This window comes from Phoca vitulina, unplaced genomic scaffold (genome assembly GCF_004348235.1).
Source record: "Phoca vitulina isolate PV1807 unplaced genomic scaffold, GSC_HSeal_1.0 scaffold4, whole genome shotgun sequence".
Taxonomy (NCBI): domain Eukaryota; kingdom Metazoa; phylum Chordata; class Mammalia; order Carnivora; family Phocidae; genus Phoca; species Phoca vitulina.
In genome coordinates, this window is record NW_022589707.1 from 35,709,385 (window position 1) to 35,724,193 (window position 14,809).

General features: G+C 42.7%; 1 protein-coding gene across 1 annotated transcript in view; it reads right to left on the reverse strand.

The window, feature by feature from the left end:
* BMPER (BMP binding endothelial regulator) overlaps positions 1–14,809 on the reverse strand; it is a 248,508-nt gene that overhangs the window by 57,761 nt on the left and 175,938 nt on the right. The window contains exon 13 of the mRNA XM_032401800.1: positions 13,435–13,771. Within this exon, the coding sequence (XP_032257691.1) occupies positions 13,435–13,771 (337 nt within the window). The remainder of the gene's footprint in view (positions 1–13,434; positions 13,772–14,809) is intronic.

Sequence of the window (14,809 nt, forward strand, 5' to 3'; positions counted from 1 at the left end):
CTTTGGTGTTTGTACTTTGAACTACACACCAAGGAAATGCCACTGAACTCCCATTACCACTTCGGTCTAAGTGGGCATACACTTAGCTCCTAACCCCTAAGCCACGGACCCACTCTGTATTCTCATCTCTAACATTTAGAGATAGACTGTACAGGATAAACACACACACACACACACACACATCATAATAAAAAAATAAAGTTGTTGAGTAGACAAAATCTCAGAGAATTGAGTCCCTTGGGGACCCATAAACACCTGGAAGCAATTCTTACTATAATTCCTCCACCTTGTGCAGAGGTTCTCCAGGTGTGGTCCCTGACCCCCAGCATCACCTGGGAACTTGTTATAAATGTACATTCTGAGGCCCTGCCCCAGGCCCACTAAATGATTCTAAAATCTGCTAAAGTTTGAGAGTCATGACTTAATGCATACAATATATAATAGGTGTATAAAAACTAATAAATAATTGAATGATGAATAAGTGAAAAGCTTCAGCTTTACTGAAACACTGCTCAGAATAACCTGCTCCAGTTAATGGCTGAAAGACACTATGATGTGTCCCTTCCATTGTCTGATGGATGGTGGGGCATAAACTGTAATGATCCCGCTGAGGCCTCTGCCTCCTGACTCATGGTCCACACCCCTCATTGTTTATGACATCGCACCATGGAATATCCTTCTCCTAGCCACCTGTGCCAGGCTCTTGTTGGCCTCCACAGCTTTGAACATGCAGGCTCCTTTGGCTGGAACCCCTTACTCCTCTTTTTGTGCAGCTAAACCCTACATATGTTTTTGGTTTCAGTTTAGGAAGTCAGCTCCTCCAGGAAGCCACCCCCTGGCAGATTCCGACAGCATCCTGTACATCTTCTTTCAAAAATGCATCCCTCCCTATCTACAGTCCTGTTTACTTGTCTTGCTCACTCACTAGCCTGCTCCACAAGCTCTGTGAATCAGAGGACTCATTTATCTTGTTCACCGCCCTATCTCCAGCACCTTGAACAGCGCCCAGTGAATTATTTAATCCATCAACAATGACTATAAAATCATCTGTTTTTTTACAATAGATAATATATATCTATTTTAATTTATTATTTATTGATTTCATTGACTCCTAGACATGAATAATTGACCATAAGCCTAGAAAAGAGGACTGTGGATACATTAAAAAATTCATCATTTCCTTCCTTAACTAAACTGCCCCTTGGCCTTTTTTTTTTCTTTCACCAATATACACACTTCTGAATTTATTTATATACACTTGCCCCCTCTGAAAGCCTGTGTGTGAAAGCCTACTGCTCCTTTTACTTGCCAGGCCAGAAGATAAATAAGATTGAATATTAGATTTCCATGTAAATAGAGAACAGTATGTAGGAGGATCCATGAATGCAAAAGTTACCTCTTACTGTGTATTTGCACACTCTCCATTGATTTTAATTTTTGCCAACTTGATTAGGAAATGGCCAAAGAATCCTAGAGAGCCATCAGACCCAGTACAGCCCTGCACTCTGGACTGAAGCCCTGTTGCTGCTCCCAGAACATACGAGGGCCACCATGACACCTTTGAGAAGCCCATGATGCGGCCAGGACACCAGCTAATTTTAAAAGATTCTGCACCTGTCCTTGTGGTTTCACTGAGCCACACGGCTGTACTTATGACACATCAAAGTTCCAAGCCATCTGTATGTGGCCTGATGGAAGCCTGAGGACACCTGTCTCCAGGCTCTCTTGATTCTGAGTTCTGTCACCCAACTGCATATCCTGATTTTCCAAAGGACAACCTGAAACAACAGGGCTCAGGCCTGCCCTCATGAAGGCCACTGTATCTTACTGGTGATGCGGCCAGCAAAAGTAGAATCCTTGTCATTCCATCTGGGCTTTACAACAGAAACCTCATCCAGCCTCATGAGCAACCTGTTGCTCTATTTCATAATGAAAAACACTGCAAGTTCAGAGGTGCTAGACCCCTTGCCTATGACCGCTGTCACTTATTTCTCAACTAGTTCCAGAAAGGACTTAAATCCACTTACAAAACTCCACACAGAATGAAATAAAATGAAACAGTAAATGAGGAATACCAGGAAGATAAAAATGAAACCAGGATTGTGATTAATCAGTTTAAAAAATAAAATCCTCGCCCTGAAGTTCTGTACACTTGATGGAAATGGGTCACAAACTTGCTCTGAGCTGTCTGGTAACCACTGGCCAAGAAAGTACTTTTCTCATAGGAGAAAGCCTTGGGTCTTTTTTCAGAACCTTTAAATATTTAGTTCACAAACAGTATTAATCAACATTATTTTTTACATCAAAACAAAAAAAGAAATGAAGAGAAGGAAATAGGTCAAGGAAAAGCTATTAAGAAGACATGCACTACTAAGAAGATCTAAATTTCAAACAGAGCTTAGGAGCCCCACCCCCACCCTAGGTCTCCTTGGAACGACACTCCTAAGTGCAACTAATACCCCAGTAATAACTTTGAATCACCATGTGAAGGTTAAATTATGCTCAGATACTATTAAAGAAGGCAAAGAAGTTTGGCATGAAGAAAGTCAGAATTTGGCATACATTTTTTTCTTCTACGCTCTGTATTCTTCTAAGAAGAACAGAGTAAGACACATGAACTCTTTCTATTCTCAATCTCTACCCTCACTGGGGATGAGCCCAATTTTTTTTAAGGTTCACATCTAAGTACTCATCTAAGAGGATCCATTGTCCCTTCTTCACCTCCTCTTCTGGGTCAGTACTGTCAGTTGAAATGATTTGTGAAGAGCACACTGTGAAAACGTTAATGAATTCCCAATCAGCTTTTGGTTTTGTGTGCTTTGTTTTAAGAAAAAGCATCCATTTCCATGCAAGATATGAAGAAGTTTTTCCAGATGGGTCTAAAAATGACCATGGAAAATAAAACTGAAACACTTTTTCAGGTTCTGGAACCAGGTTGAATAGATTATGCTGAAGGCAAACTACACACAAAACAGGTTTCTAGTTCAGAGCAATGAAATAATATTAATAATAAAATGGCCATTATGCCAGGCCTGGAGTAAATATCCACATGGAGTGCCTCCTGCAAGTTCCATAACAAACCCTCACAGCAATCTGCCAGGTCCTCTTACCACCCCCTTCTACACACTGGGCAGCCAGGCCCTCAGCAGATGAGCCAACCTGCTCAACAGCACACAACTTGGAAGTAGAGGAGTTCAGAAATTGATGCAGGTTCCAAAGTCTGCTTGACAACTATGCCACACTCATTTTGTACCACTCTATCCATCACTTATTAAAAAATCTTTCTGGGATGCCTGGTTGGCTCAGTCAGTTAAGCGTCTGCCTTCAGCTCAGGTCATGATCCCAGGGTCCTGGGATCGAGTCCTGCATTGGGCTCCTTGCTCAGTGGGGAGCCTGCTTCTCCCTCTGCCTCTGCCCCATCCCCCTGCTTGTGCTCTCTCTCTCTCTGTCAAATAAATAAATAAATCTTTTAAAAAATATGTCTTTGTTTATTCTTTTTTTCCCTATTTAGTCATCCAACATATATTTTTTGAATACGAGAAAACATTTATATTCCATGTAACTTCTTAGGTGCTGGGTATAAAATAATGACCAAAACATATGAGCTTCCAGAAGCCTACAGTTTAGTAGTGATAAGGTTTTTTAAAAAGACATGTATAATACATGTGTCAAATCTACAAAGATAAGGGAAGTGCAGAGTGCTACAGGACCATGGAGTAGGGACAGGGAGCCCAGAATTGGTGGAGTCACATCAAACTATTTAAAATGGGAAAGTTTGAAATGGTTAAAAAAAAAAGAGTGCTCATATTATATTTTCTGTCAGTATTTAAGAAACAGTAAATCCAAAGATAAGTCAAGATTGATTTCTACATATAGTAGTTGTCTATTGCTGTGCAACAAGTTTAGTGGCTTACACAACAAATTAAGTAGCTTAAAACAACACACATTTCCTATCTCCGTTTCTCTAGATCAGAAGTCCAGGCAAGGACTCTGCTCGGGGTCTCACAAGGATGCGATCAAGGTGTTGGCTGGGGCTGCTGCCTCATCTGGGCCTCAAATGGGCAAGGATGTGTTTCCAAGCTCATGTGGTTGTTGGCAGCATACCCATCACTTTTTTTCTTCCCCTGACAAGTGTGTGGTTTTTTTTAATTACTTAATTTATTTTTAATTGAAGTATAGTTGACATACAATATTATATCAGTTTCAGGCTACAGCCTAGTGAATCGACATTTATAGACATTACAAAATATTCACCACGATAGGTCTAGTTACCATCTGTCACCATACAAAGCTATTATTATGGATTATATTACTTATGCTGTACTTTTCATCCCCATGACTTATTTATTCTACTTCTGGATATTTACCTGAAGATAATAAAAACGCTAATCCCAAAAGCTATATGAAGCATTATTTACAAGAGCCAAGATATGAAAGCAACCTAAGTAACCATTGATAGATGAATGGATAAGGAAGATGCAATGGAATATCACTCAGCCATAAAAAAGAATGAGATCTTGCCATTTGTGACAACATGGTTGGACCTAGAAGGCATTATGCAAAGCAAAATAAGTCAGACAGAGAAAGACAAATACCGTATGGTTTCACTTATACGTGGAATCTAAAAATCAAAACCAACCAACCAACCAACAAAACGAAACAGAAACAGACTTACAAATACAGAGAACAAACGGGTGATTGCCAGAGGGGAGGGGCTAGGGGGAAAGGTGGACTAGGGGAAGGGATTAAGAGATACAAACTCCCATCACTTTCTAGAAGTGTGAGTCATGGCAGCCTCCTTTCTGGTCTTCAAACTGGCCACATCCTTCCCAGCATCGGGGTCTGTGCCCTTCCCCCTGCCCTGGCTGGGCCTCCTCACCAGTCCTTCCCACCTGCCGTGGACTCCACTCAAAGGAGAGCTTCTCCTGCAGCTTTTCCCTGTGCACCTAATTCAACATTGGCCTCCCCCAGCCCGCCCTATCTCCTCCATAACTCCTCTCACAGTTGGCGGTGACCTTGTTTCTTATTTATTGTTGTCTGCCCACACTAGACTCCGGGTCCTCTGAAGGAAAAGCTTTTGTCTCTCTTGTTCAGTCCCAAATCGCCAACCTACTACAGTACCTGGCACACAGCTGTGCTCAGTTGAACGTCGTAAAAGGAAAAAATTAAATAATTAATGAAATCTTCTTCCAAACATCATGGCAGAGCAGCATACTTAAAAAGCTGAACGGACAGCGAGAGACTCTGAGAGCAGCCATGGACCAGGTGTCCCGTCAGGCTGGCTGCTCAGGCTCCATGGGCAGCCCCGAAGGAGCCCCCTCATCTCTCATCTCTCAGTGCCCCAGTTAGCTCAACAGGGAAATAGAGAAAACACCACCCACGCCAGACTTGCTCTCGTGGATGGAAAAGGCCTTATGCTCATCAGTAATGAAAATATAAGGAAGCTACACCAGACTGCCTCCTGCTTACTGAGGAGTAATCAAGACATCCCCTAAGCAACTGAGAGAGGTACTACAGAATAATCAGTGTTTTACCTGTGACAATGACACTCATTGAAATGTGTTCAAAAGCCTCGTCTAATTGCATCCCAGGATGTAATTTTCTGAGGAGAAACACTGCAGGATTCTAGGAAGTTTATGCTGACAATAAACTCAAAGCTAAAATTAAAATCAAACTGAAATTAAGATTTAACCTTGAGCCAGACAGGCTGTGTAGTGAAGAATTCACCTTGCCCAAAACTCTGGCCCTGGACTTTGGCTCCCAGGGAGGGTGATCTCTAGGCCCCTGGAATGTCCTGCCTGTTAGGAGTATTGTTTTTTGCCTGGGGGCTTTGGACACCAGACACTAACAGTGTGATTATGATGGGGGCTTTGGGCCACATCACCACAGTCCCAACTTCCAGAGGAACCGGATACTAGAGGCACCAGCATGACCTCTGGGAGGAGCTGCAGACCAGAAGTCGGCCATGCGGGTCGCAGGTGGTAGGCCCAGTAAAATCCTTGGACATCAAAGGCTCAGGTGAACCTCCCTGATTAAACACCTGGTGAATAGTGAATGTTGCCAGCACGGTGGCCAAGAGGCGTTAACGCCAGTCCATGACTCCATAGGAGATGACAGAAGAGGCTCATGCTTGGACCTCTCCTGGACTCTGCCCTGTGTCTCTTCTCCTCTTAATATATGACCTTTCCCTATAATAAACTATAACCATGAGTATAACAGCGTTTGTGAGTTCTGTTAGTCCTTCTAGCAAATTATTGACCCTGAAGGTGATTTGGAGAATACCCCCCAACTGGTGGGGTCAAAAGTGAGGGTTGTCTTTTATGGATTGTGCTCCCTCCACCTTTGTAGTTGGCTAGCCGTACCATTGGCCCAAACTCTTCAGGTAACCTACCTGCTAAGATAGCTACTGTTTTTCTTTTTCTTTATGTCTTCTTTAAAGGATACTCTTTCTCTTTTTGATATGAAAATTTAAACATGAGATGACTTTAGACTTGGATACAATGATGTCCCAGGCAACCCTGGACCTTTCCAAGTGTACTCATATATATTTTTTTCCGCGTTAGCCCCAAGAAAATTGGACTAACCAGAAAGGGCCCTTCTGAACTGAAATCCAGGCACTTAGAAGGCCGTTGAGGGGTGCCAGGGCATAGGGTCAGTTGGCCACGGTAAGATCACCCATCAAGGTCAGTTGTTGTGCCTCTAAAAGAGGAGGCTAATTTGAAGTCCTAAGACCAACTAAGAGAGACCAACACAGAAACATCTGTGGATCAAAACATATGGGAGAAGATGGCAAAGCCAAATCCTATCTGAGAGACAAAAGAGGAACTGGGAGGTCCAAGTGGCTTTCTTTGTTTTTTAAGATTTTATTTTATTTTATTTTATTCATTAGAGAGAGACAGAGATAGCGAGAGAGAGCACGAGCCAGGAGGAAAGGGAGAAGTAGGCTCCCCGATAAGCAGGGAGCCCAGAACCCTGGGATCACGACCTGAGGCAGACGCTTAACTGACTGAGCCACCCCGGGGCCCCTCCAAGTGGCCTTCAAGTGAATTGTGAGTAGGCAGAGGTAGTGCTGAGCTCCAGAGGCAGTCACAGCAATAGGCTCACACAGTAAGAAGTGCTGACAGTTCTTGGAGCATGGAAGGTGGACCAGAGGCTCTGCCCGCCCTGACCAGTCTATTCCCTGATAGGACAGAGATGCAGGCACACTCTGACTGTAAGTGTGTAACTGAGTGTGGGGATAAAGACCTAAAATGGACTTGGAATTAAGGGTAGCAGAAGTCACATATCAGAGAGGATAAAAATGGGAGAGAGGCTAGCAAGGGAGCTGAGACACATTTCCTTCCAGGGGCGACTTCCAGGGGTGATGCTGGGTGAAATACAAAAGGGTAGAAAGATATCCCTCAATCCCCAGGGAACCTAAAACCCAATGCTGGAGAACCAAGGGCAGTGCAACATAGCCTATGTTAAATAGTGACAAACACAATCAGCATATCTAAGAAACTAAAGAAAGAACATTTATGGTGGCTTGGGACAAGACTTTAGCTGTACCTTCTGCTTAAATCAATGTAGAAAATGGGGGCATCCCAGGAAGGGAATGACATGGACCCAGAGGCAGGAATGTGCATTGTATATTTAGATACAGTAAAAGGAGTAGCCTAGGGCAGAAGTGAGAGAGAGAGCAAGAGAGCACACTAATGAGTAGGGAATCTCAATAGATGCAGAAAAAGCATTTGACAAAGTACAGCATCCTTTCTTGATCAAATCTCTTCAGAGTATAGGCATAGAGGGTACGTACCTCAATATCATAAAAGCCATCTATGAAAAACCCACAGCGAATATCATTCTCCATGGGGAAAAACTGAGAGCTCTCCCCCTAAGGTCAGGAACACGGCAGGGATGTCCACTATCACCACTGCTATTCAACATAGTATTAGAAGTCCTAGCCACAGCAATCAGACAACAAAAAGAAATAAAAGGCATCCAAATCGGCAAAGAAGAAGTCAAACTCTCACTCTTTGCAGATGATATGACACTTTATGTGGAAAACCCAAAAGACTCCACCCCAAAGCTGCTAGAACTCATACAGGAATTCAGTCAAGTGGCAGGATATAAAATCAATGCACAGAAATCAGTGGCATTCCTATACACCAACAACAAGACAGAAGAAAGAGAAATTAAGGAGTCGATCCCATTTACAATTGCACCCAAAACCATAAGATACCTAGGAATAAATCTAACCAAAGAGGCAAAGGATCTGTACTCAGAAAACTATAAAATACTCATGAAAGAAATTGAGGAAGACACCTAGTAACATTTTAAACTTTAAGGGTGGACTTGTAAGGGCTGAAGTCTGATAGGTGGTACAACTGAGGTGTCTACTGCCACCTGGTGTCAGCATACCTTATTGACAGCTTCAGAGTGACTACTCATCCTAAAAGCTTAGTGTGCCAAAAGAAAAATAAAAAGAAAGGCCTATAATGTCACACTTTAAAATGAATATCTCATTTGATTTAGGATCCTAGTTCTAACGGTAATTTGAGACAAGTTATTAAAAGATGTAAACAGAAATGTTCCCAGCATGTTCTCTGAAGCAAGGGAAGATTGAGTTGATTTTAATTATAGAATCGCAGTTAGTTTTATATGACTTTCTCACACACAGACACACAAGTGTGTACTCCTTGCCTGATCTCTTCTCTTGTTTTATAATAAATGATTAGTTTCCTTCCCAGGAAAACACAAAGTGAGTCATCCACAAAGTCTGTGATCTTCTCCTGGAAGGAAGCCACTGTCAGTCCCGGGACGCCAGTATATCCAACACCACTGTGCTATGGAAGTTCCAGTGTTCTCCTGCGCTCCTCCCGCCTCCTACCTCCCAGTACCTCCGCAGGAAGGACACATCTGTGAATCCTCTGGCGTGACTTCAATTCCTTACAGCTGTACAAACCACTGCATGGAAAGAAAAGAACATTTCCTAGACTGGGAATCCCCAGACACTTCCCCAAACCGAACAAGTGAACAGAGTTTTTGCTCTGGTGAATTATATCCCATTAAGGAGAGCAGAGAGAGGAAAACAGTCCTGAGACCACTGTGGTCTATAAATGCCTGGGCTTTACTGCAGTTCACAGCCATTTTTCCTGACTTCTCTGAAATGTGGGCCACCCCGACTTCAGAGCCCTGCTGTACTGGCAAGTTACGCCTTCTTGTAACTATTTTATCTGGGATTTGGGTCTGCATTCGGGAGAAAGCCCATTGCCGATGTTTCACACACAGTGATGTGGTCTTCTCCTTCCCGGGTTTGACCCACACAGCCCAGCCCAGCTCCAGCTTCTCCCTGCCCAAGGCTGCCCGAAGCTTCTCATCAGTGTGGCCCAAGACAGCAAGTGGGGAGCAGATTTGATGCTGGTTGCCGAGGATCTCGAGGGAGCCTTTGGCTGGGTGGGGGCGGGGGGTGGGCATCTGCCTATTCCTCCTGGATGTCTCAGCTGGCATCCAGAACATGAATAGAGAAGGCAACATGAGGCCGGGAAAGTAAGGTGAACATGAGAAAGGAGAAGAGAGGCGAGAACATACTCGACAGATTCCCCTCGGGGGAGCCCATGCATGAATCCAAATACAATTCAAAGGACTTCACATCAATTTTTACACAGTACACTACCTCCCTCGCTACTAGAAATTTCTCTGTAACATACCAGTGAAGGAGAATGCAAAAAATTATTGAAGGAAATTATCTAATTTAAGGACAAGTCATTTAGCAACTCCAGGACTTTAGATGCATTATCAGTGCAGCCAGCTAAAATTTTTATGTGATTCGTAATTAAATTATCTTGCACCTAAACATATTCAATTACTGAATTAAACCAAATTATGCTGATCACAAAGATTAAATTAATATTTAATTAAATATTACATTTTTATGCCAAATGAGGCCATGATGGGTAGAACTGATTTGTGAAGAAAATTAGCAAAACCGAAAAAGTTTCCCAAAAGAGAAAACAAAAATCTTGGCTAATTTCTCATTCACTTACCAAGTTTTTCAAGTTTTAAACAATAGACAGTTTACTATTTAAAATGTTGAAGTAGATAAAAGACCAAAATAAGAGTTTTAAATCCTAGACATCTCAAAAGTAAACTCTACAGAGAAATTAGAATTATGACTTTCACTTTATAAGAATAGTAATCTCCTATTTATAACAGAATTTGCCCTGTGGAATTTATCACATGATTAAGACAACCCAAAAAAGGTAACATTTCCTCAGAGAAGTATTTTCTTTGTTCTCTCCCTTCTCCCTGTCATAAATACAGTGGTGCTGGGAGGGCTGCATTTATATGCTATGGTGACCTTCTTCTTTGTCCTTACAGAAAATACTCATATTTCTTTGGAAGGTGAAGGGAAAATGCAAGGAATCAAGTTCATACACAATTTATGTATATGACTTTTCATGATATCAAGGCAAATCCTTGATTCATAAATAAGATCACAGCTACAGTCATGTCTATGTTTTCAGATTCATCTTAGAAATTTCACCAATGACATCAACTCTACAGGCAAAAATTTACATGGGTGAAATATCATATGATTACCACTTTCTTCTTTATTCACTTTAATATTATTTGTCATGAACATGTATTACTCTCGTAAGACAAAAAACACGTTTTTAAAAGGGATCGCAATGGACTCTTGTCTTCTACTATCTCGCTCAGTGTCACCAATGAGAAACAGTTCATTTTTAAATTGTTCCACGGATTTATCAGTGAGAATCTATCTAATCCATTCTCCATGATAAGAGCAGGAGAAGATATGGCCAATCAGAAAGAGCAGTGGCAGAGCTGGGGACAAGGTTCTCCGGGGGAAGGAAGAGACACAGGACAAGAGCCACTATGCCAGCACTAGCCGTCTGCCAAGTACAACATGGCACTGCCCGTTGACCTCAGTCCTTGGAGGAGCTAGCCCACCAGGCAGTTACTGTCATACCCATTCTACAGGTGAAGAATCTGAAGCTCAGCTAGCCACCAGGGCCACACAGCTAGAGAGTGGCAGAGTAGAGATGAGGTCCAACTTGGTATCACCCAACACATTCTCTGTCCACTGCTTCCTAAAGCCTCTCTAAGGTTTGGTCCTCATGGGAGATCCCCCTGGAAACAAAACTGCCTTTCCATGTGGACCTTGTTCATTTTCTTTTTCCTGCCACACGGATGCTTGAAAGAAAGGAAGAAACCCCGGATCTGCCCAACATTGGCCCCCCTCACTTGAAAATGCACGAAGACACACTCTTGGTTGGGGCATGAGATCATCAGCAGGATGTGTGACAGGCAGGATCACCCAGCTCCGTTCTCTTGAGCTCCCCGGCCTCCGCTGGGAAGGAGTGGCTGGCCACGGGAGGGTGCTCTGCCACCACCCCACGCGCAGCGGAACATGAACTCACCTCCCACCACATCCCGTGCTCCAGTCCTCATGGCAAAGGTCCCGGGAGCATTCTCATAAACTCCCCAGACTCTGCACATCAAGCCCCTAACACAAACAAGCACCCCCACCATGCTGCTGTGGAGGCTGCAGCAACTTCCAAGGGCAGAAGGGGGCATCTGCCTGGCCACCTCACAATCCCGCTTCTCTCTGTTCTTGTCTGTGTCATTTCTCACGACTTCTGCCAAGGTGCTCATCAGATTGCTGTTTGCAGTCCAGGGATCATAATAGGAAATAAATCGCCACAGGGAAAAGAAACAGAAATTTGCAAAAAGGGACTAATCTCTGCAGGCCTGCTCTCCAATTTCTGTTTTCAACACACTCCTCTGAAATGGGACAAAAATCAAAGGTGTAGGCTGTTGGGGCCCTGGGAGAAGCACAGCCTTTCCTTTCTATGTTAGACAGAGAAGGGTCTAATCCAAACCTGCAAATGGGGCAGAGGAGCTTCCAAACGAGTCTTTATACTTGTTCATCATTTAATTTAATTGATAGAAGAAACCACAGCAGCCATCAATTAATTACAGAGCACTTGCTATGCACATGCCCTGACGTTCATAATCTCACTAAATCTGAATTACAACTCTCTGAGGTGGGTTCTTTTATTATCCCCACTTCACAGATAAGCAAACTAAGGTTTAGAGACCTTAAATAATTGTTCAGGGTTGTAAAGCTGGGCTGGATTTTTAGCCCCGGAAGACCACAAAGCTCTTACTTGCTATGCTCTACTGCTTTCCCTCAGACCTTCAAGTGATGGGTATTCAGATCCCAAACGAAGCCTGGTTTGTTTGTCTAGCTGTTTAACTCACTCCAAAGTCTTACATTAAGATCTTTCAATTTCAATAGACAAGGGTGGGGTCAACCTAGGGGGTGGTACAGGAAGGAGGAAGAAGGGAACCCAGAGAATTCAAATTTATAACAGGAAAATGGCTTAAAAGAGCTAACCGTAGGAGTTGGAGCCAAATGGTTTGGCAGACACAGCCATGTTCAGGGTGCGTGATGACAGGGACAGTCCTTTTTCCACTCCACTTTGAGCTGTCTTTATAGAACTTTATCTTTTATGTCCAAAGATCAAATAAAAAAAGATCACATTTAACAAGAACTAGGGGGAATAAACTGGTGGCAATTAAAGAGTAAAAATAACTTCTCTGTGGCTTCAGACCACAGGAGCTTTCTCATTTTAAGAGGCACAGGCAAATCACTTCAACAAGGCCTTTTGGGCTGCGTCGTCTCATGTTTCCTCCCACATCCATGGTGGTTAAAGTTATAGACAGTCATAGCTCTTGAACCTGTGGAATTGTGTAATAAATGGAAGTACAACCCGGCCAGACTCATCAACTCACAAATGCAACCTTGCAGCATGGAAGAAAAGGTTATGGAACCCATATTCTCAACGAGAGACTTTCCTTCTTTAATCTTTGAGCCTTCTTTCTACTCCACCCTGCCTTTGGATGCAAAGTCTGAGAGTTGGCCAAGACCCAAGGAATTCTCATTTCACTGCCTTGTTTTCCACTTGCAGATTTGTTGGGGCTATACAGTGAGGCAGACCTGAACTCTTCCTCAGGCCTCAAATTACCAGGCTCACTCAAACATCCAAAGGCAGCCAGAGTTATTTGAGATTCCCACCTCTGCTCTATACCACCACCATGTAGGCAGAATTTGGGAAGCACTCCTCAACCTTAGAGTCAAGCCAACACCTAGAAAAATCACCAGCTTCCCAGTGAGCCCGCAGACACAAAAAACCAGAATGACCTATAGGAGATAACTCTGAAATACTCCCCACAATTTCTTAATTTGGTACATAATGTGGGACTGAGTCAAGATAAGATCTGTCTCAACACAAGAAAGAAAAAGTGTTTACCATGTGCACTGGGGGCCCTTGTTTTATATGTCAAGAAATTTCATACACTCTGTTTCAAGGTTGAGTCAATCCTTGGTCTGTAACCAAAACCCATCCCCCAAAGCACTGTACCTACCGGTAGAAAGTGGCATAGTCCACAGTTGAGTGGCAGGTCTGAAACTCCCAGGATTTGAGTTTCTGGCATTCTCGATGAGCTCGGAGCTTTACCTTCACCGTCCCTTGACACAGTTCAGGCACTGGTTTTCTCTGAGGTCTGTTGCAGAACTCATTGGACTCTACCCTCCAGGACTCAGCAAAGTCATCCACATCAAACTTGAAGTTTCCATCTCCACCAATTAAGTCATCACGCTTATGTCCATTGTAGTTGCCACAAAGACCACAGAGTTTGCCCTTGAGATGGGGGGCAGCCATTACTTCAACAAAACTGTCTCCATCCCAGGATATTTCCAAACCTAGAAGAAAAGGAGAGGAAAAGAGGATCAACCACTCTTAAATCCACCAATAATTCCCAAGTGCATGTATCCTTACATAGTACATATGACTAACCTCTAACAAGGAACACTAAGGGTCTATCCAAATTCTTGGTTACTGTTTAATCTCACCATATTACATGTTATATTACAGTACGTGAAACACTTTTGGGGGCTCAGAATTTTTAAACTGTATAAAGTTTGTCCTTATATGGTACCTTAAGTACCCTGGTTTGACTTGTAGAGGACCACTCATTGACCATGTTCCTCTTAGGTTTATAGTTTTGCCCTTTTCTATAGTAATTGTGTTGGTCCATCTTGTGCTTTCATTTACCCAATGGTAAGTGAAATGTGGAAATGGAAAGAAAACAAAGATGATAATTTTTAATGTAATTTTTTCTTTATCCAAAAATTCCCCCACGTAAGTATACTAAATGTCAAATGAAAATATCTAAATTATTTGTTATAGTGAAACTATTAAAGTAATAAATATATAGCTTCTGAATAGATCCTCTTCAAAGGAAAACACTCATAGGGAAATATCTGAAATGAAAACGTTTGCCTCCCCATCGTTTTACAGACATCCCTGAGACAAGGATGGTTGTTTAATCAATGTTTCCTAGGGTAGAGTTGTTGTGGAACCCTTCCAATCTTCACAGCCCTGAGCTTATCATAAACTTCAACATTTGAGGAGGTACTGGAGGCTACCAGGCCATGGAGAAAAGTTCCTCATGTGCTAGAAAGAATCAGCAGGACAGAACAAACTTGTTCACCAAGGAAATAATCTTTGCTCCAGAAGGTAGAGAACAGAGGCTCCTCTTGGTTTGCTGAACACTGACCATCTAATATGCTAGAGGTTTTATCTATAAACATTCATGTTTTTTTCAGATATGTGGCCCAAGACTTCAAGATCCATCAGCCTATGACCCCACTGAATAGTGCCATTTCTATGTCACTTATAGACAGCTAGGTTATGCTGTCACACATCAAAGATCAGTCTGACTAGAAGGTCAAGAAGAA